The 21487-nt window shown below is 32.5% G+C and overlaps 1 protein-coding gene across 1 annotated transcript; it reads right to left on the bottom strand.

Moving 5' to 3' along the window:
- Positions 1-10647: 10647 nt before the first annotated feature.
- Positions 10648-20398, bottom strand: LOC148602374 (uncharacterized). The gene is made up of 9 exons (XM_088552594.1): positions 20322-20398; positions 16044-16093; positions 15347-15619; positions 14683-15027; positions 14311-14365; positions 13763-14037; positions 12092-12155; positions 11357-11445; positions 10648-11208 (listed from the first exon to the last, which is right to left on the bottom strand). The coding sequence occupies exons 2-9, from the start codon at positions 16069-16071 to the stop codon at positions 11156-11158; spliced, it is 1182 nt and encodes a 393-aa protein (XP_088408720.1). The 5' UTR covers positions 16072-16093; positions 20322-20398; the 3' UTR covers positions 10648-11155.
- Positions 20399-21487: the final 1089 nt, after the last annotated feature.

Raw genomic sequence — 21487 nt, 5'->3', positions numbered from 1 at the left:
TTATTTCATGCAGTCACAAAACTGATATTTTTTTTCAGCAGCTACCAGAGTATTTTTTTTATATGAAAATTTATATTATTAAGTAATTGGGAAATATTGAATCATAATTTTTCGTCTGTCCATGCCTGAATAAAAAACAAAATTTTGCTGAAATTTTGATTTCGTGTTCAAAATAATCCCAGCACTTTACTTTTTGGTGAAAATGTCCATAAACCTGCATCAGAAGGCCTGCTTTGTCTTTTAAGATTCCATCATGATCCATTTTATTCCACATGCACTAATACAACATCCTTATCTTTTTAAGTGAAAAGTAATATATTTGATATTCAAAATATCATACATGTACGCCAAAAAAAAAAAAAAAAAAAAAAAAAACTGATCCGAAAGAAAGCATATCGTTTAGCTAGATTTACAGATACTACAGACACAGTGATGTCAGCGTCATATCTTGACCTACACTTAGAAATCGATGGTAAAGGAAAACTAATGACCAAACCTTGCGACAAACGTGATGACTTTTCATTCAGAATTGTCAACTTTCCTTTCATCTGTGGCAATATCCCTTCAGCACCTGCGTATGGAGTGTTCACATCACAACTCATACATTATGCCAGAGCTAGCCGAAACTACGCAGACTTTTTGTATCGTGCTAGAATTCTAACAAATAGGCTTCTGGAACAGGCTTATGATGCTACAAGATTTAAGTCATCACTACAGAAGTTTTATGATCGTCATCATGAACTCGTGGATCGTTACGGTGTATCCATCTGCGCCATGAAAACTGATTTGTTCAATGTGTCATAGTTTTCCATTCCTCTTTCGTCTACCCCCCGGAATTGACTTTTTATAAGCAACTCGGCGGCTGTTTCTAGAGCAGAGGACGCTTACCCTACTTGTGCACCTGGTCCATGCTTCCAGTTTTTAGTGGAGTCCGAGTATCTCATTTGCTTTTGTTACTTTGTATGTATGATTTTAGCTACTTTATGTTCTTTGCTGTGTTTGTCTGTTTTCCATGTCGAATTTTTGTTCCCGGATTACATTCTTGTGATTACCGCTATAACCTTGGTTCCCTTGATTACTCTTTAATCATATATAAAAAAAGTCCAGGAAAAAAAAAACAAAAAAAAAAAAAAAAACAAAAAAAAAACGGAATTGTTTCTAAAAAGACTTGGAACCCTAACAGTTATGAGGCGGACAAATATCAAAAATCAGTTAGATTATGAACCACTGCATGAGGACATTATTTTTCCCTATAACATAACTTCTTTAAAAATAGTATTTGTATCAAATTGCGCGAATTCGTCCACATGGCTTTGAAAGATGCATACAATTAAGAAATGGAAATCTGCAAGGCAAACTTCACCAATATTTTGTCACGTCCACATTTGAAAAGAGACAATCTATATTGGAAATGATAAATAAAGACAAGATCTGTTACAGAATATTGATAGATTCTTACTGGTTCTTCTGTTACAAAAGAAAAAAAATAGAAACTTTGTTTCTAATGAAAAAATCAATAATACATGTGCCCCTGTATAAAATGATAATGGAAGATTTGTCTGAGGGATTTACAAACAGAGATTCAACAAACTTTTGAAAGTAAGACAATTTTAAAGACAACGGCTATTGTTTATCAATATCAGAAAATATAGCGATCAAGAGAAATAAATCCCAGACCTGCGACCAAGATGTAAATTTAACTGATGTACCGCGTCCTACGCAACACTTTTAAGTTTGTGTAACTGCTACATATCATGAGTACATGAAATTTATGCAATTTGTTCCAAAATAAATAAAAAAATGAATGAACTTTGATTAAAATCAGTTTTAAAGTTATGATTTTCACTGTACATAAAAATTTCAAACCCAAGCATGGTCCTTCTGGTCAAGTCGTTACGAGAGATTTAACCATTATCGAAAACAAATCTCTGCGTAATATCCTTTCTAAAGGTCCCAAATACCATGAACCACGCTTCATAAATTGGAATTATAAGTTTAAAGTTCTTATGGATGCCGTCGAGAACTATGCAAGAAAATGGATAAAACGAGAACAAGAAGACATTGATTCTCTGTCAGAGTGGTTTAAGGTCGTGAAGTCCTTAATTTTGAAACGAATGAAAGTTTTAAGTAGGTCAATGAGTGCCAAGGCTACATCAGTTTTCAAAGACCCCGATGTAGCAAAAACACTGTCTACTATACATGACAAATATGTTGTCGTACCAGCAGACAAAGCCCAAAACAACATTGTTTTTGTCTGCAAAAGGTTTTACATCAAATGTTTATTATAAGAGGTACACGTAGAAAATAATAGCAGTGATAAGACCTATACTGCTACCACTCTCTCCAAAGAAGAGATTGTGGAAAACCATAAATCTATGCTATCCTCTTTTGGTCTCTGCCAAGGACGATGGTTATAATTTACCGTCTATGTACTGGATTCCTAAACTCCACAAGAATCCATACAAACGTTTCATAGCTGGATCTGCAAAATGTACCACCAAACCTCTTTCAAAACTTTTAACTTCTATACTCACAACTGTCAAAGAGGGTCTGCAGTCCTACCACAAGACTTGTTACTCCCGTAGTGGTATCAATTCAATGTGGATCCTGAAAAATTCGAAAGATCTTTTGGAGACAATCAATTCAAGACTATTATCTGAATATAATAGTATTAAAACCTATGATTTTTTAACACTGTATACTTCTATTCCCCATACTCAGTTAAAATCCCGACTTAAAAACAGTATACATCGTTGTTTTTCCAAAAAAGATGGTACACTTAGATACAAATATATACTTTCTCGGTAGAGATTCCTCATACTTTGTAAGAAATAATTCCCAATCATCTTCCAAATATACAGAGGAAGATGTTTACAAAATGCTGGAATTTTTAATCGACAGCATATTTGTCCAGTGTAGTGGACGTGTTTTTCAACAAACAGTCGGTATTCAAATGGTAACAAATTATGCTCCTTTACTTGCTGACCTAGTCCTTCACTCTTATGAGGCTGAATTTATTGCTGATCTGATCAGATCAGAAAGAAAGAATATCGTTTGGCTAGATCCTTCAATCTCAGTTTCCGTTATATAGATGACGTATTATCTTTAAACAATCCTAATTTCGGGGATTTGATACATCGCATCTACCCAAAGGAACTTGACATAAAGGATACTACAGACACTGTGAAGTCAGCCTCATATCTTAACCAACACTTAGAAATCGATGGTAAAGGAAAACTAGTGACCAAACCTTACGACAAACGTGATGACTTTTCATTCAGAATTGTCAACTTTCTTTTTAATCGGTGGCAATATCCCTTCAGCACCTGCGTATGGAGTGTTCACATCACAACTCATACATTATGCCAGAGCTAGCCGAAACTACGCAGACTTTTTGTATCGTGCTAGAATTCTAACAAATAGGCTTCTGGAACAGGCTTATGATGCTACAAGATTTAAGTCATCACTACAGAAGTTTTATGGTCGTCATCATGAACTCGTAGATCGTTACGGTGTATCCATCTGCACCATGAACACTGATTTATTCAACGGGTCATAGTTTTCCTTTCCTCATTTGTCTACTCCGGACTTGACCTTTTATGAGCAACTCGGCGGGTGTTTCTAGAAAAGCAGAGGACGCTTACCCTACCGGTGCACCTGGTCCATGCTCCCAGTTTTTAGTGGTGTCCGACTTGCTTATTTGCTTTTGTTACTTTGTATGTATGATTTTAGTTATTTTATGTTCTTTGCTGTGTTTGTCTGTTTTCCATGTCGAATTTTTATCCCTGGATTACATTTTTTAATTACCGCTATAACCTTGTTCCCTTGATTACTCTTGCTACGTAAGTACCGGTTATAAACACAAAAAATCTTGCTGATATTTTTGCTTTGCTTTATGGTTCCTCGGTCATGTGATTTTGTGTTTTTATTTTGTTTTCGCTGAAATTTATAGTAAATAACTTGTAGGATGACTTCAAGACAAGTTGCATATGTTGTTGCTATGACATTGGTTGTGATACATACAGTTCACTACAAGTGTTCCGAATGTGATGCTTTCATTTCGAAGTATGTCAAATGGCAAATTAGCACAATGGAGACGAAAACACCAAGTCGTAAAGGTATTTTTTTTAATAATTAATCTTTCAATATATTAACCTTTATTGTTCCTCAATGACAAATAATTTTAATAAATCTATTATGAAATAACAGAGTCAATTGAATCTATATGTATGTAGGTACATGTATATAATAATACACATCAACGTTTACTGTTCATCACTTACAAATATTATTTAGAAGTTAATATTTGTACAATATATGTTTGTTTGTATGGAGATGATGCACTGCATTTAACCACGAGTATTGGTTAGCCGAAACTTTATATATAATTGAACATTGGAGAAAAAAGTTAAAGCACAAATAAGCCTTGTCCGATAAAACAAACAGTATATCAAGCCTTTCTTAGATATTCTTTAGGTTAAGTAAATACCTTGTATATTTTTATGTAGAATATGCGTCATGTAGAGATACACCGGTAGCATTTCATGGAAGACGTGACTCACAAAATATGCTGAACCTTGCCAGTAACGCAGTCTTGATATTTGATAAAGTGTTTACAAACGAGGGCAACGGATATGATAAGACTACTGGAATTTTTACGACACCGATAGATGGCGTCTACAGCTTTTCATGGACATATCTCACTAAAACCGGGAAAAAGGCTCATAGAGAATTAGTGCTTGATGGCGCAATTATTGCTTACACCTATAACTATCCATCAAGTTCATACAACTCTGCTTCTCAGAGCGCCGTTTTGTAGCTGAAGTTTGTTTGTTCGGGTTATGCGTCCGAGCAGCAATATTTCAGCTATATTCAGACGATGAACATGACATTGATGATAAAATGAACATGAAGTGATGATGAAATGAAAAAGGGACAGGACACAAGGACAATGGGGTCGACAAATTTTGATTGCCACTGGAAATAGGGAGAGGTTGTTAGGGTCGGGCAATTTAGCCTACTGTGGCGGAGCCCTATGGTTCCTACTCCGGGAGAATACCACATAGGGTACTGTAACGTGCGAGGAACGTGGCATTTTTCCCAACAGGTGCACCACTATGGTTTGCAGTCTGGTTTTCCGTATTATAGCCTGACAACCCCAGCATGTAACACGCCAGGGGTACCCCATTCCACCTCCTGGGGCACACATCCCAGTTGCTCTGTGGGCAGAGGGCCCTAGCCCCGGCTAGAGTTCTGAGCACTGTTTAGTTGCCTTTTACGACAAGCTTAACGCTGCTGCAGGCCTATTCTTTTAACCCCCGGACCTGCACGGGGCTGAAGAAAGGGAACAAGGTTTGGTTGAAGCCGTACGGAAGCAACGGACAGTTCTTTAATGATTCTTACTCTTCTTTCTCTGGATTTAAGATATAAGAATGGACACGCTGTAATTAAAATGGTTTCGAATATTTTATCTTAAATCATAAATACCACATGGTTTCATTGCATGGTTGATAATATTTGTATGATAATCTTTTAGATGGGAAAAAGATCAAAATCGAAATTCATTCTTTTTATGACAGAATCACTTCCCTTTTACAATACTTCATTTAGCTTATAAGAAAAAAGAAGAAAGGTAAAATAATACGACATATCGACAAAAGTTTGCCGATTAAAAAAAAAGATGTTACATTAAAGACTAGACCACTCCTCCCCCAAAGAAAAAAAAAGGCACGCATTTGGCATAATAAGACAGCAGACTTAAAGTAGGTCATACACAATATTTTCATAGGTTTTCCAAGTTTTTTTCACAAAGATGGCTTTGAATGAAACTACTTTGAATTTTAACATATAACAAAAAAACCTTAAAGTGACATTTTATTCAACAAATGGAATATGAATGCAATTTTTATTATTAACAAAACCTCTAACAAAAAGTAATATTCAGAATTTCTTATCAGATTAGTTAAAACCACTTAATTGACATATTCTTTCAAATATAAGAAAAATTAAAAAAAATATTGGGGTCACGAAATTCTTTTTCTTGTAATATTAAAAAAATATAAATACATGTCTATAGAACATTCCCCCGCATTTTATCTCCACTTCTGAAGAATACCACGCCAAGCCAATTGCCTTCAGTCACAAGAAGCTTTTGTAGTTTTATCATACAAAATTGACGGGAAAAGAATGGTCCGTTTAATATGAGTAAAGCATAGCCTGCAACCGAGCATCGCATATCTACATTATTTACATTTGTTAAGTCATTGAAAAAAGGGACGATAGATAAAGGGGAGACAAAGGAAAGGAAGTCAGTTTAAAAAAAAATTATAAAGCGTACCGGATCCTGCTACCGTATTTTTTTCCAATTTTTTCTTCGTTTATTAACCATATATTTTAATTTTAAATCAATCTAAAGGTTACTTTCAATGTGAATTCATGTCCCTGACCCATTTCTGTGGTTTAACCTGATACCTATTCCTGTTAGCTGAACGTATATCGTTAACATCGAATGCGATGCTCGGTGTTAGGTATGATCCACCTCATGAATCTCATTATTAAACAGAAGTTTCACCGGGTGGTTGTATATCGATCGGTTCTACCAGAAAAGTTGGCATATTTGACTCAGTTGATGACAAATGAAGGTACATTACTAGGTAGCGTATTCGTTTCACCCTTCTGCAATTTATAAAAGTACTTTTTTTTAAATTCAGCTATCTGTACCAGAATGATAAAAATATTTTGTTATGACAGCAGTACATTATTGCATGCATGAATTCATAAGTACCACGCGGCAAATTAGTTGACGATAAGGAATATGTTGTCATAAATACTCGTATTCATAATTAAAAGTAAAAGTAAATATCTTCACCCCTTCGTAAAGCACCCAAAACTACATAACATATACTCAAACCGTGAAATGTTTCCCGTTCTTCCATATTCCGAACATAATGTTTTATTCCAGAATTGAACATATATTGCTTTATGTTAGCTTAATTATTACATGTAAATGTTTAATCTCTCGTTTTGTTTAAAATTATTGACACTATTTTTTGTTTGGCAAATTTAATACGTCAAATTGCATATTTTGATGTCGAAACATTGGTTTTGATGTACACAGTTCACAGCAATTTTTCCTATGCAATGTTAAAATTGCGACACATATCAAAAGGCGAATGAGCACCATGGAGACAAAAACACCAAACCGTAAAGTTATCAAAATTTAGCATAAATCTTTTAAGAAAAGCGTATGATTTTGCTCATCTGAGATAATTTAAAACATAATAAAACCGACGCAATAGATATAGGAACACTCTTACCTATACATGTTAGTCAGTCATAGACATGTTGCAGAGTTCATGCATTGCAATGAAACATGGAGCATGAAACATCCGAAATACTTATATAAACCACCTCGTAAATAATATTGTACATGTAGTACAAATATATTTAAACAGTTTTAGACAAATTAAACAAAACCAATTCTTTGTCTTCATACTCGTATTAGTCATGTTCAAAATTTTGTACAGTTTTGATATTATTGCTTTTTTTACTTTGTATGTATGATTTTAGTTACTCTATGTTCTTTGTTGTGTATGTCTGTTTTCATGTCTGGTCTTTGTCTCTGGATTACATTCCTTTGATTACCGCTATAACTTGTTCCCTTGTTTACTCTTTGTATTCATAATGTCAGTCATGTAGAAATACGTCTTCAGTATTTGATGCAGCACTTGATTCAGGAAGTTTACACAATCTTCCTAGCAACGTTGCTTTGAAATTCTACAAAGTGTACTCTAACAAGGGCAACAGGTTTGATAAAAATACTGTAATATTTAAAGCGCCCGCCAAAGGAGGGCGTCCACAGCTTTTTATGGATACATTGAACCAAAGGCGTTTAAAGAATAGGCCTGCAGCAGCGCTAAGCTTGTCGTAAAAGGCGACTAAATAGTACTCAGAACCCTAGCCGGGGGCTAGGGCACTTTGCCCACAGAGCAACTAGGTTGTGTGCCCCAGGTGGTGGAATGGGGTACTCCTGGTATGTTATATGCTGTGGTTGTCAGGATATAATACGGAAAACCTGACCGCAAACCATAGTGCACCGTATTGGGAAAGATGCCACGTTCCTAGCACATCAAAAAGCCCTACTGTGGTATTCTTCCGGAGTAAGAACGATACGGCTCCGCCACAGGAGGCTAAATTGCCCGACCCTAACCACCTCTCCCTATTTACAGTGGCAATCAAACTTTGTCGACCCCATTATCCTTGTGTCCCATCTCATTTTCCATTTCATCATCATTTCATGTTCATTTTATCATCCACTTCATGTTCATCGTCTGAATATAGCTGACATATTGCTCCTCGGGCGTTAAACCCCAACAAACAAACAAACAAACAAACAAGCATCTCAAAGCGCCGTCGTTTCGAAAATGAAAAAAGGAACAAGGTTTAGTTGAAACCACATCAAAACGGTAGACACAATTTTGATAAAGGCGGGTCTTCATTCTCTGGATTCAAAATATAGAAATGGACATTATATTATTAAAATTAATTGCTGTTTTTGTTTGGTATTCTTTTTAATTTTTATTCAGATTAGAAACATATATAAGTCACATATCAATGGTATAAATTTCGATAAATACGTTCAACACTTTTTGAATATTACAAAACAATCTAAGCATGCAACATCATGTTAACACATCTTGAAAATAACAAAGTTGACGCGCAGATAGAAACAAAAGTAAATGATCAAACTTCATTAAAAATTGGGCACATGGACCAGATACATCATCAATCATCATTAATTCGTAGAAACCTATTTTCAACTTTAAGAGATGAATTATATAATTTAGTGTAAACCCATGAACGAAAAAAAAAACCCCAAAAATATAGATGTTAATTTAAAATCGGAAAAGGGGGTTAGAAAGGGGTCCCAGATCATATGCCCATTTGCTCACTTATGCCAAAAACATGCACAAACAACAAACTTTTCCACCAAAAGAGGATTACAGCATGTATTATTCTATTTGACATGCTTTAGCCAATCTTCGGAGTAATAGAACAAATAATTTGTTTAACTGAACAAAATGCATTTATTCGGAATAAATGATTTAAAACATTAAATACTTGTACCTGAGATTGAAATGTCATAGGTAAACACACGGTCCCGATCAAGATAATAGTGAAAGGACTGTGTGACAGTCTATAAATTGATGACATTTTGCCCTAAATGTGAAAACAAAAACACATAAATGATCACAAACCAAACTTTCCATTTGAAAAGTGTGTAAATTTCAAATACAAATTTATTAAAATACCTACGCTTTCAATTGCAACATGTTCTTTATCGAACTTGCAAATAAATTAATTAGGGTGTTAATGGAATTATTATTTCAAATCATGTGCATATGATTAAGTTTATGACACATATCTATAGCAAATAGAAACATACGGAAAACAGTCGAAATATATATTCTTAAATATGATTTGAACCCTACAAATAGTTCTTAATTAATTCCCTGCTGCTTTATACATAATTTGCATATACCATTGGCTTTCTGTTTCGATAGTTATTTTTTGTTTTATAACTTCTTGAATACAATTAAATATTTGGATTCCGGTTGATTGATTAAATCTTAGATTTTTACGGACATTGTAAGCACAGTGTCCAAACTGAACTAGTACGATACAAATACTAGTATCTAAACATTTTCTGATACATCACAGGATTGTTATCTACCGCCTATGTACTAGTTTCCTAAACTCCACAAGAATCCATATATATGGTGAGAACTGGTTTGTTAAACGTGTCATAATTGTCCTTTCCTCTTTCGTCTACCACGGACTTGAACTTTAATGAGAAATTCAGCCAACGTTTCTAGAAAAGCAGAGAACGCTTATTCTACCGGTGCACCTGGTCCATGCTCCCAGATGTTAGTGTAGTCCTAGCTGTTTATCTAATTTTGTTGCTTTGTTCGTACTATTTTGTTTATTTTATGTTTTTTTTTCAAGTGAGTCCGTTTTTCATGACTGGTTTTGTCCTTGGATTACATTCTGTCGATTTTCGCTGGAGTCTTGGATCCATTGATCACTCTTATCATTAAACATCTAGTTGTCTTAAACAATAAAGGATTAGGGAATTAATAAATCGCATATACCCTTGGCTTGAAAATAAGGATACTTCTGTCACTATGAACTCAACAGACTCATATCTCGGCTTCCTTTTAGATATCAACGGAAAGGGAGAGCCCATACAACAAACGCAATGAGTTATCGTTTTGTACTGTCAATTTTTATTCACCTGTGACAACATCTCTTAAGCACAGTAGTTATATGATATCTTATACGAAATGCCAGAGATTCATGGAACTAGGAGGATTATTTTGTACCATGCTAGACAACTACCCATTAGGCTTCTTTAAAAGGTTTACGTTGCTTTAAGTTTTAAAGTCATCTTTTAAAACTGCGTTATAGTTTTCTTTCGTCTACCTGGGACATGACATTTTATGAACACTTAGGTGTGTGTTTCTACAATTACAAAAGATGCATGTCCTGCTGGAGCACCTGCTCCACACTTGTAGTTTTTAATCGAACACAGGTTGCTCAATTACGTTTGTTTCTATATGTGTTTTTTTAGTAATGATATGTTCGTTCTTGTGTTAGCCTTTTCCCTTGATTGTGTTATTTTTGTGCTTGTTTTACTGTCAATATTATAATCCGTGCGAATCAAATGTATATATAGATATTGCTTTTAATTTTATACTCTAAGTTTGTGCTTGTTCTAAATTGTATGGTATGGAGCACTGAAGTATTGATCTGGTTCGAATGGAAGTCAAACATTTTAAAATATCTCAATATTTGAGGCATATTATACAATCTACTTCTGATATTTTGCTTAATTTAAGGAAATTGGAAAAACAAATGTTCCGGATTTGTAAAAGAGGCCTACTTGATATTTCAAATTAATATTTTTCCTTTTAGCATTAAATATGCCTACAATTTACATTTTTAAAAAGTCTTTAAAATCAGAACAAGACAATTATATAGGTATAAAAGGCAAGTTACATTCGTATAGTTTTCACAAGATACATAATATGGGATTAAAAGTAGTGTTTCTGTCTTTTTACGCGTTGCTTAGGCTGACTACGTTATGATTTGCCAATCAAATCATCGGTTTATCTTCATCTTTTCTGGTTAGTACAAGTTCTTCATCACCTTAAAAAATACATAAATAACTATCATGAGAAAAGCTTTCCAGAAAACATCATCGTAAACTGTGTATAAATAAAAACATATCAATATATCTCTTCATAGTTAATCATGACACAAAAGGTTGCTTGCTATTTGTCTTTAGGTTACTTACAGTTTTGTCTTTGAATTTTTGGGTGAGAGGCGAAATCTGTGAAGACTGTGCAACGCTTTTTCCTACCGTCATAAGAAGTTGAATCTTCACTGAAGTATTAAACATGTGTTTAGAAAATGACAATTCAAAAAGAGAACTGACAATCTGAACTAGATAGGCTTTATCCTAGATTGTAACAGTTTACACTAAACATAAAAAACTCTAGTGGTTAAAAGTAAGTTACTTTGCTGATATATCTGTAATTGAATTATGAAATTTTTAAGGTAGATCATACCTATATCTCTCGAAAGAGGCCTTTTTCTAAAAAAATGTTTGTAAATTTTACCATGCAAATGTTTATGTCAAAAAATTTTTCCGCTAGAATCTTTGTTCTTTTGATTACCCTTTAAAATGATTTAAACATATTAATTTGATATATTTTTGAATAAATGAAAAACGACAGCAAGGAATGCTCCATTGATAGTTCTTTTCTACCTTACAAATCACACCACCTACATGCACTCCTCTTTAACTATCTTGTTTCAAGACTGGAGCAACATGGTCCCAACAAATACGAGTGTGGACAGTAAGTATGGTTACACTTTAAAAAATAAAGACACAAACAGAAACACACTCTGTATCTATTTTTCTCTCTTTCTCTCTCTCGTGAATATTCATTATCTTAATATTTTAAGATAATTCGTATTTGAAATGCAAATAAAAATGTATTTTAAAAAGCGAGGGTATTGTACATACTTTTGTATTGTGTATCTTGCACATGGTTCCTTCTTTATGTGTTCTGTTGTATAGCAAATTTCACCTGAAAAAATGTATTAGGTTCAATATAGGTCTATAAGTACCCGAATGAATAAAAATAGTAGTGTAAATACAGGATACCTTAGGGTAATACGACGGGAGCATAAAAACAAATGAATTATAATTTAAAAAAGGAACAACTAAAAACTTAAAACCATTCAAAAACATTACAATTATGAACGAAAAGTTACAGACAGAATAACACATCAGTTGGTTAAAAGGTATATTGTAAATGTATTTAATTGAGTAACAAGTCTGAACTAATACATGTTGTTATTTCCACTAACATATCACATTATGATAAAATGTAAATAAAAATATATAAAACATAATTACTTTGGCAAATGTTCAGTAAATAGACATCCCCACTCCTCTATCGAATAACATACATTATGAGCACATCAATACCGGACAATTCGACCCAAGACGATCTTGACAACCCACAGTTCCTTGCCAGGGCCTAACATTTAGGCACATACATTTTTCAGGCCATGACAATAAGAGAATACATAAGGAAAATGAAAACCGTATGTCATTACGCATTTAACCATTTGTAAAATAAATAATAACTGGGCTGATAAAATTTAAGAATTGTGCTTGATTTTATGTTTTTTGGGGAACGTTTAAGGTTTTACCTTCCTCATTTTTAAAGATATCTATAAGGACTGCCTATGTACCTTTTACAATCAAGAGCCAAAAAAAAACAAAACAAAAAACAAAAACAAAAAAACAAAAAAACCCCAAAAAAACGAAAAAATAAAAAAACAAAAAAAGCATGCAAATTCTACTATGTTCACACGCATATAACAGAAAATTTGGAAATATCTTTTCTTCACTAAATTGATGGTACTCTTTAAAATATTAATAATTTAAGAAAAAATGAAAACCAAAGAATGCATTCTTCGTGAACCTTAAAGAGCTAGTGAACAACTTGAATATCTGAATAGTATTAAATGAATTCCATTAACTGGCATAAAAAGTTACGTACGGATAAACGAAAGGAACCCCAAACTCATCAAAGGAAAACTCCATATTCGTGAATTTATATCTAGGATGTTGAAATAAAAAACAAACTGTGATATGAACATTAAATTCAATTCAGTTATGTGTGAGGAGAAGCGGATAAAGGATGACTACTGTATCTTCTCCAAATCAACATCCATGTTTTAGTCTAGAACCTATCACCCCATTTAGAAACAACTACAAAAATATTGATAAACGAATTTAATATTCAGATCGAAATCTGACATAGATGGTGCACATCTTCTATAACTGAGATATAATCCGTAGATATTTCTTTCTATTACTTTCAGTGGTGTGCAAAAAAGTTGTGGATTAAGGTTGGCAACATTTATCTATCTAAGTTAAAGGCAATGTAATACTATTGAGCCCATATAATAAACTTAAAAGGGTGGTGACTATGTTTAATACTTGGTTGACAATATGTGAAATATTGATATGTGTAGTAGTAGTTTCGGATATTGGTACGTTATCACCATCTATTGTTAAGTCCATTCGTCTTCTTTCAAAAGTATAAAAAAAATTAATAAATTATACAGGGAAAACAGTTAAAGAAAATAAGCACATGTTAAATAAATGAACGATATTTACCTCCCATTTTGCATCCTTCACATTCATAATTATCGAATTTCATCACGTTTTTTTCCTTGCAAACTTCGACAAAAATTGGCAATACATTGGTGTTCTGTAAGACATACTCAAGAAAGTATCGTGCTCTTTGAATCCGTGGCCTCGGTTTGTATTGACAAACATTTTTTATAAACTCTGACACGTAAGTCGATCTCTTGAATGTTTCATCGATGATATCAGATTCTATTTGGTCAAGTAAAGATATTTTGTCTTGCAGTACAGCTCCCCGTTGACATCTTAAATAAACAAGAAACAAACGTTTTTAAATAGTACCCTCGAGCGTTTCAACTGTGGCAATTCATTTAAAATACCAAATGCAAAAAACAATGACATTAGTTTAGTCGCTGTGGATGTTTTACATGCACTTGCGTTTGCACTATCAAATTGTTGTTACCATTTTAACATAAAAATATATATCATGAGTTTCCAAATGTTATGGTTTCTTAGAAGTAATTTAAACAAATGTCATGATTATCCGAGTAGTTTGGTCCTAGAAGTATTCAACTAACCTGAAACAGCTATGTGAATCATTATGTTTTATGTCAGCTTGTGTTTTCGGTTTTCCTGTCGTGGAAATAAAAACCCTTCATGTATTGTATATCGAATTCTGTCCAAAATAGTAATTAACTATTTAATGATGTATTAACTTTCCCCTGTGTTAAAATTTAGAAAAAAAAAAATAAAATAAATAAGCATTTGGTTTTATCTCCTCATATTTATCATGTATTATAACTAACATGGAGTAAGTTTATTTGTATCACACCTTTAATAAAGCCAACGCTTATATTTAAATTTAAATCGTCACTCCAAACTTGTTCACATTTCAATTTTTTTCTTAATTATGTTTGCCTAACTCTTTTTGACCGAACGTGTTATCTTACCGAAGTATTCATCAAATGGAATACTACGATGTTTCTTGTAGATTTCAATTTCAACAGATTTTCCAACTGGCAATAAATGTTTAAGTGACCGAAATAATTGTTCATTGTTATAGTCAGTTGAAGAACTTCGACGACAATGGATATAGATAGATTCGCCATCACGAATATCGAGCACGTTATTTTCTAAACATTGTCGGATGACACTTTGATCTGTGCTGATTTCATGCAGAACTGTTGCCTCAGCGGAAGATGAAGCCATTGTTAGTCTGTAGACAACATCAAGGTCCACGTTGTTGTCGTCTGTGGTAGGTGTTGTGTCACCAAAAGGAATATTATTAATACCGTCTTAAATGGAAAAGGATTATTGCATGAGATAGATAAAGATTTGTTCTAACTTACAAACGAAATGTCAAATTTTATTTTACAAAGCATCATGCACTGTACCTTAAATAACAGATTCTGTGCATTTAGAGCGGATAGGAACACATCTCCTCTCAGAAATACAGAAAGATCTACACTAAATAATAATTACCTTTGGAATGGAATTATTATGTAAATTGTTATACTGATATTTTTGTTAAACTTTATAAACCAGAAACCAGAACAAAATCTCGAATAGCGTCGATTTATTTGTGTTTTTGCAAAATATACATATTAACTGTACCTTCTATGTGGTCTTTCGTGTTGGAAAGTATATATATTTGTCCTGTGTCCTTCAGTATTTCTTGAAATCGTTTTATCCAGATACCAATGTCCTTATTTACTAAAATCTCATATAATATTTGACGTTTCTTCTTCCTATCAATTTCAGAACTTATCCGTCTATACTCTTCTGTTGATATTATATGATTCTCGAAAATAAGCTTTAGCGTATTGTTAACTTCAAAGTTGGTGATAAAGAAGTCACGATTTTGAATAAGAACTGTCCGAATACCTCCTGCAGTTATAATGTATACATTATTTAGTAGCACTGCAGCAAAAATCATGCAAAATATGATTCATGGTTCGGAAGCATAAACATTTCTTTCGTGATATTTCGTTTCAAACATTATACTAAACTGAAATTAACACGTGGTTTCATAAGAGATATAAATTATATAGAATTAATGTATTGTAAAATTACATATAGGGAGTTAACTATTTAAATGACACTAAAATAAGTAGATACCATTGGATTTTTAATGTGAATTATCTCCTAAGAGAAGACGAATTGGAATGAATAAATATACATGTACATTTCATCCTATAGACCTATAAAGCAACTTAATAACAAAAAATAATGGTAAGTAGACTCTTTTTTAGTGTACCACATATTCCAGAATTTGTATGATTCGTAAAGTTCAGCTACTTAAAAAACTTACTATATTCTTCTACACCACCAAATGCCATTGCAAATCACCCCAGAAGGCATCTATAAAAAAATGAAACAGGTAAATATTTGATTTTTTAAAACGAATTGTCAACAATAAAATCCATTTTCTAGCAGATTTCTTCGAACAAATATCCCTGACTAGCAGTTATGTACAAATAACACATTTAACACACATGAAGCATGTATGGGTATTAGTAACTTGTAATGGGACTTAAGTTTTAGAGAAATAAAGAAAACCAAGATTCAAGAGGAAATCAAAAGAAATATGAACTTACCAAAAATAATACGTACAAAGCAACAAAAGCAAATGAACAACTTGGACTACATTTAACACTTGCATTATGGATCAAGTACACCGGTAGGTAAGCGTCCTCTGTTTTCTAGAAACACCCGCCGATTGCGAGTAGCTCATACAACAAGCCGAGTCCAGGGTAACCAAAAGGGGAATCGAAAAATATGACACGTTGAACAAATCGGTTTTCATGATAAAATGGATACAAATAACGTTCCATGGGATCATGATACTACAAACATGTTACAACATAACCCTATTTCAGACGACTAATTGTCATAAATTTAGTGCAATACACAAAGTCTGCGTAGTTACGACAAGCACTGGCGTACGAGTTCTGATATAATAACTCCATATGCAGGTGCTGAAGGGATGTTGCCACAGATGAAAGGAACGTTGACAATACAGAATGAAAAGTCATCGCGTTTTTGTATTATTTGGTCAAAAGTTTTCCTTTACCGTCGATTTATAAATGTAGGTCAAGTTATTAAGCTGAATTTACTGTGTCTGTAGTGTACTTTATTTCAAGTTCTTTAAGGTAGATGCGATGCATAAAACCCCTAAAACTAGAATTGTTCAACGTTAATACGTAATCTTTATAGCGGAAACTGAGATCAAAGGATCTGGCTAAACCATGTTCTTTCCTTTAGAGCAGATCAGCAATAAAGTCAGTCTCATAAACTAAGAAAGGAATATGTCAGGGAGTAGAGGAGAACAATTTGTTCCCATTGGAATTACTACCTTCATCTTAACCTTTAACAAAAACTGGTGTGTAATTTCTGTGGAAAAAAAAATGATGGCCACAAGTCTGTATAAGGATGAGGTAGGTTGAGAAACAGGAGTGTCAAAACTTGTATTATAACAGGAGTATAGAAAAGTAAGAGGTATAGAATATAAGTTAAGATCGAATGTGAAGAAATCCAATAGATGTTTGTATGACAGGAAATTGACCATATATGGAAACATCATGTATGGTAGGTGATGTATAGCCATGTTTTCATATGCTTCATCAAAAAATGTCTGCTCTCCTAACGAATGAACAAGATAGATAAATACTAAATAGATAGATCGATCGAAGAAGTACTAACAAAAAATATTTTTATAAACTTGTTATTCTCATGCGTCTCCGTGAGTTCTCAATATCTAAATACCTGTCTTTCCAATGTTATATACTATGTAGTTTCAAAAAGTTCGCCACGTGTTATATGTATACGAGAAGAACAATAAGTCTATTTAAATATCCAACAAATAAAATAATTCATGAACGCTTGCCATAATATGGCTTGTGTAAAATAAATTATTCGATTAGACCGCCGAGGTAAGAGATATTTTGTAAAAAAAACGAATAATGGTCGTTTTCTTCGACAAGACGGACGCAAGTAGTGGCCTCATATGGATCATTATACAAAAAGAACAGTTTTTTTCTATGACGTCAATTTTATCTTAACAAACTGTCTACGATTACTGATAACGTCATGATACAACAAATGGGAATAAGACCATTTCACTATGACTTCAGGTAATGAATAAAATGGCAAATGACATTTACATACTTTACATAGTCCTTCTACTTTTTCGTAAATCTTTTACACCCGTGAAGATCCGCGGCGCAGGATTTTTAAACAAATAAAAAATCAAACTCGTAGGGAAAGATCTTGATAGGGACAATATAAAATATATTACATTAATGACGATTTATAACCACATTTGATGCCAACCCTATTTTACTAACAAAATTAAGTAAGTACTAAAACAATTATATTATAAAGCCATACAGAATGTATTTTGAGAGAAGAACATTTTGAATGTTTATCCTAAGGACACAAACTGAAGCAATTTAATATTGTTTGAACCTTATAAAAGTTTCATGATTGCATGAGCTCAAATTAAGATCATTTAATTCGTATCTTCTTTCTTTGACTAGGTTTATATGAGTGTATTTATATATTTACTGCTGTATGTCTGCACAATCATTATTCATGCTTTAAAACTGAGTAGCTATATTAGTTTGACAATTGGAGAAGGATGTAAAACAGAATTTAATACCTTTACATATGAATTGGTGTCTCATGTTAACGTTAGTTGGTGAGTTACATAACGCGCATTTTAAAGGTTTTTGTTTAAAATCGTATTACAGTTGAGATTTATGAGTACAAAAGTACGGTGTGGGTAATGGCGATAAAAAATCAGAAATCGTGCGATGACAATCACGTTTTAAATAAATACCGTAAAAGATGATTTTTTAACCAATGAAGTATGTATTAGAAAGAAACAAAAATAAAGTTTATTCAGAGGACCTTTAAAATTTGCACTAAATGCATGAGAAACAATTGAGAAACAATACAACATCTGCAAAGAATATTAAAAAAATGTTTGTTGTTTTAGGTATACATGTACAAGTATTTGTTTTACTGCGGTGCTTGTCTACAATTTGTTTCTTCCTCTCTTCAAATTGCAAATGCTAGAACTTTTATGGTTACAAATTACCATATTATGTTAACAAAGATTGAATAAAATACGAAACACACCAAGAAAAAACATTAATAAAAGTACACAGAATTTGACTCATACTTAGTCAAAATCTTAGCAAGATTGCGTTCATTTCTAATTCGACGGTTGCACGTATAATTAAAAGGAATACATACAATTGTAACTGTGCGAGAGTTAACGTTTTTGCTTTTGATAATTTACATGCACGTGGATGATGAATTTATCGTTTCCTACAAAATACAGGTCTGTACTCAGAAAAAAACTATAGTTACGTAACAATTTACCATTTGAAGACCGAATAATTATCCTTTGTTTGCTTCTGCAACATGACCTACCTCTACTATTGTCAGGGTCCGAATTTTAACCATATTTTGCTCATACCGAAATCAATGACAAGCTTATAAAAACAATATAAAACAAATACCAAAAACAACAAAAATATTTAAAACACACTTCTTAAAATGAAGCATGGTCAATAGGAATGATGAGCAGTCTTATTGCAATAGTAGTAATAAACATAGCGCTTTAAAGGAAAAGTTTTGGCGTCGTTGCATTCGTTGTCATCATTTAGATCATTAAAATTGATAAAAATATCTACGACTATAGAAATTTAATTCCCAATTCATATTTGTGGAGCTATAAATATGATTTGTAAGGTGATTAAAATAAAATAAATGTAAAAAGAAATATATTAACGCAAACGCATATAAATGTCACGTGTACCGAGCGTTTATACTAAAACATTTCAAAATTTCTCCATGAGTTCTTTTTGGGATCTTCATTTACTCTTAAGTTAAATTGTTCTCAACGCCATAACAGTAAAACTTATTTATATGAACACAATGATATATATATTCTCTATACTGAAAATTAATCAAAATTAACTCAATAGGTTTTATCTAAACCCTTAATAGAATTTTCTCACTGAGTATGTTCAGTGAGTTACTCAATAGAACATTAATTTAAACAAAATGAGCAAAGTATCATATGTAATCCTAATTTCACTTAATAAAACACCATTAACTTTCTGGTATCTAGACGATGTCCATTTCAGTTCAATTTATAGATGAGGTTTTAAAAGAAGATCTAGATTTTTTTTAACTTACCTAATATATTAAAAAGAATACCTTTGACAAACCAATTAAGTTAACAAGGGTTATACTTTATTTTTTAGGTGAAATAACATACAGACTTAGTTAATAGATCATTGCTAGTCAAACGATACGGTTTCTTTTTGAAACATGTATAAGAATAAAAAAGCAACAAAACAGTGAAAACGAAAGCAGTTACGATCACTACCTTATAGTTTATTTGTACACATTGAATAAGTACCTTTCTCTCATCATTACGGAAGGTTGAAACATAAATCAAAACGAAATTTGTAATGTCAAGCATAGTTTTCTTATACTTCAATTGTTTTATAAATAAGAGTTAAACAATATATAAAACGGTTCGTGTTATTCAAATGTTAAGTAAAAAACTTACTCAGTCGTTTCAAGATACGGGTTATTGTACAGGCGTATCATTTGTGTACCATGTATAAATAAATGGGAAGCTACAATGAGCAAAGAATAAATATACGAGTTGTATATCTTATCTGGGAATGATAACTGATAAAATGATAAAATATCATACATGCAGATTGCATGTGATATGTGTGGTATTCTGGCAATCAATACATATAATAAATGATGAATTGCTTGACAATTTTGTAAAAACTTACTCTTATATATTTCCTTTTAAAATTCAATTACTTAGCTTTAATTTGCAAGAGTGAATATTGTATTTACATAAAAGGCGATTCTACCATTTCCCGATTTTTTAACGTTGAAAAAATGTTTTTGTAAAAGGGTATGTATCTGATGTTTACGCATTTGCTTAAGGCAGTATCTCCGCCTTTTCACCGATTTTGTTCAGTTGCTAATTATAACATTATGTATATGACTATAAATACATGAAATATTTTGTTTATATCACGAGGTGTAATATATATATTTTATTCTATTAAGAGTAATCAAGGGAACTGAGGTTATTCTATTAAGATAATCTATTTTCTCAGTGTCTCAATTATTCCTTTTTTCAATTTATCCTTAGATACGTAAAATGATTATGTTTTTGATTATTGTATTTGACAAATATTTTTTTTTTAATAACAATATTATTAATAGATAATAAACGTTTTATTGACTTAACTTACGAACTTTACCTACAAAAACCTTTAACTTGTAGTTAAAGGTAAATCAGTACTATTTCGCATTATTTTAGGTTGCACGTTCGTGTAACGTATATCCGGCTCCTTTGAATGGATACAATGTGATGATATTCAAATTTGTTGATTAATATTTAGACTGTAACATTATTCTACTCTTAAAATAACACATTCTATGCTTTGAAAACCATTGAATATATTTTTTTGTACTTTTCTGTTAAATTTGTGTTCTATTAGCAGGCACAATAGGACAAATATCATGTGCTTCAAATAGAAAAAAGTAAACGGTTTTGCAATGATGTTTCAATGGTTTTTTACACCATAGTAACACGCTGTGTCCTAATAATTGTTACCAAATAAGTGGAAACCGAAAACTCTTTATTGTGCTGATGTGGCCACTGATTCACCAATTTAATGCAATAGCAAACAGATGCTATTTAAT

Source organism: Perna viridis, chromosome 11 (genome assembly GCF_037379345.1).
Source record: "Perna viridis isolate PV_CMFRI_1.1 ecotype Kerala chromosome 11, ASM3737934v1, whole genome shotgun sequence".
Taxonomy (NCBI): Eukaryota; Metazoa; Mollusca; class Bivalvia; order Mytilida; family Mytilidae; genus Perna; species Perna viridis.
The sequence above is the reverse complement of the archived record's forward strand: the minus strand, read 5'-3'. Positions and strand labels throughout refer to the sequence as shown.

What these genes read in the sequence shown, in the direction of transcription:
- LOC148602374 (XM_088552594.1), bottom strand. Translation starts at nt 16,071, where the DNA reads ATGGCATTTGGTGGTGTAGAAGAATATA. An exon ending in GATTCACATAGCTGTTTCAG is followed by an intron (nt 14,038 to 14,310) that starts GTTAGTTGAATA and finishes TGTTTATTTAAG; the next exon opens with ATGTCAACGGGGAGCTGTAC. An exon ending in GCAAGATACACAATACAAAA is followed by an intron (nt 11,446 to 12,091) that starts GTATGTACAATA and finishes TTAATACTTCAG; the next exon opens with TGAAGATTCAACTTCTTATG.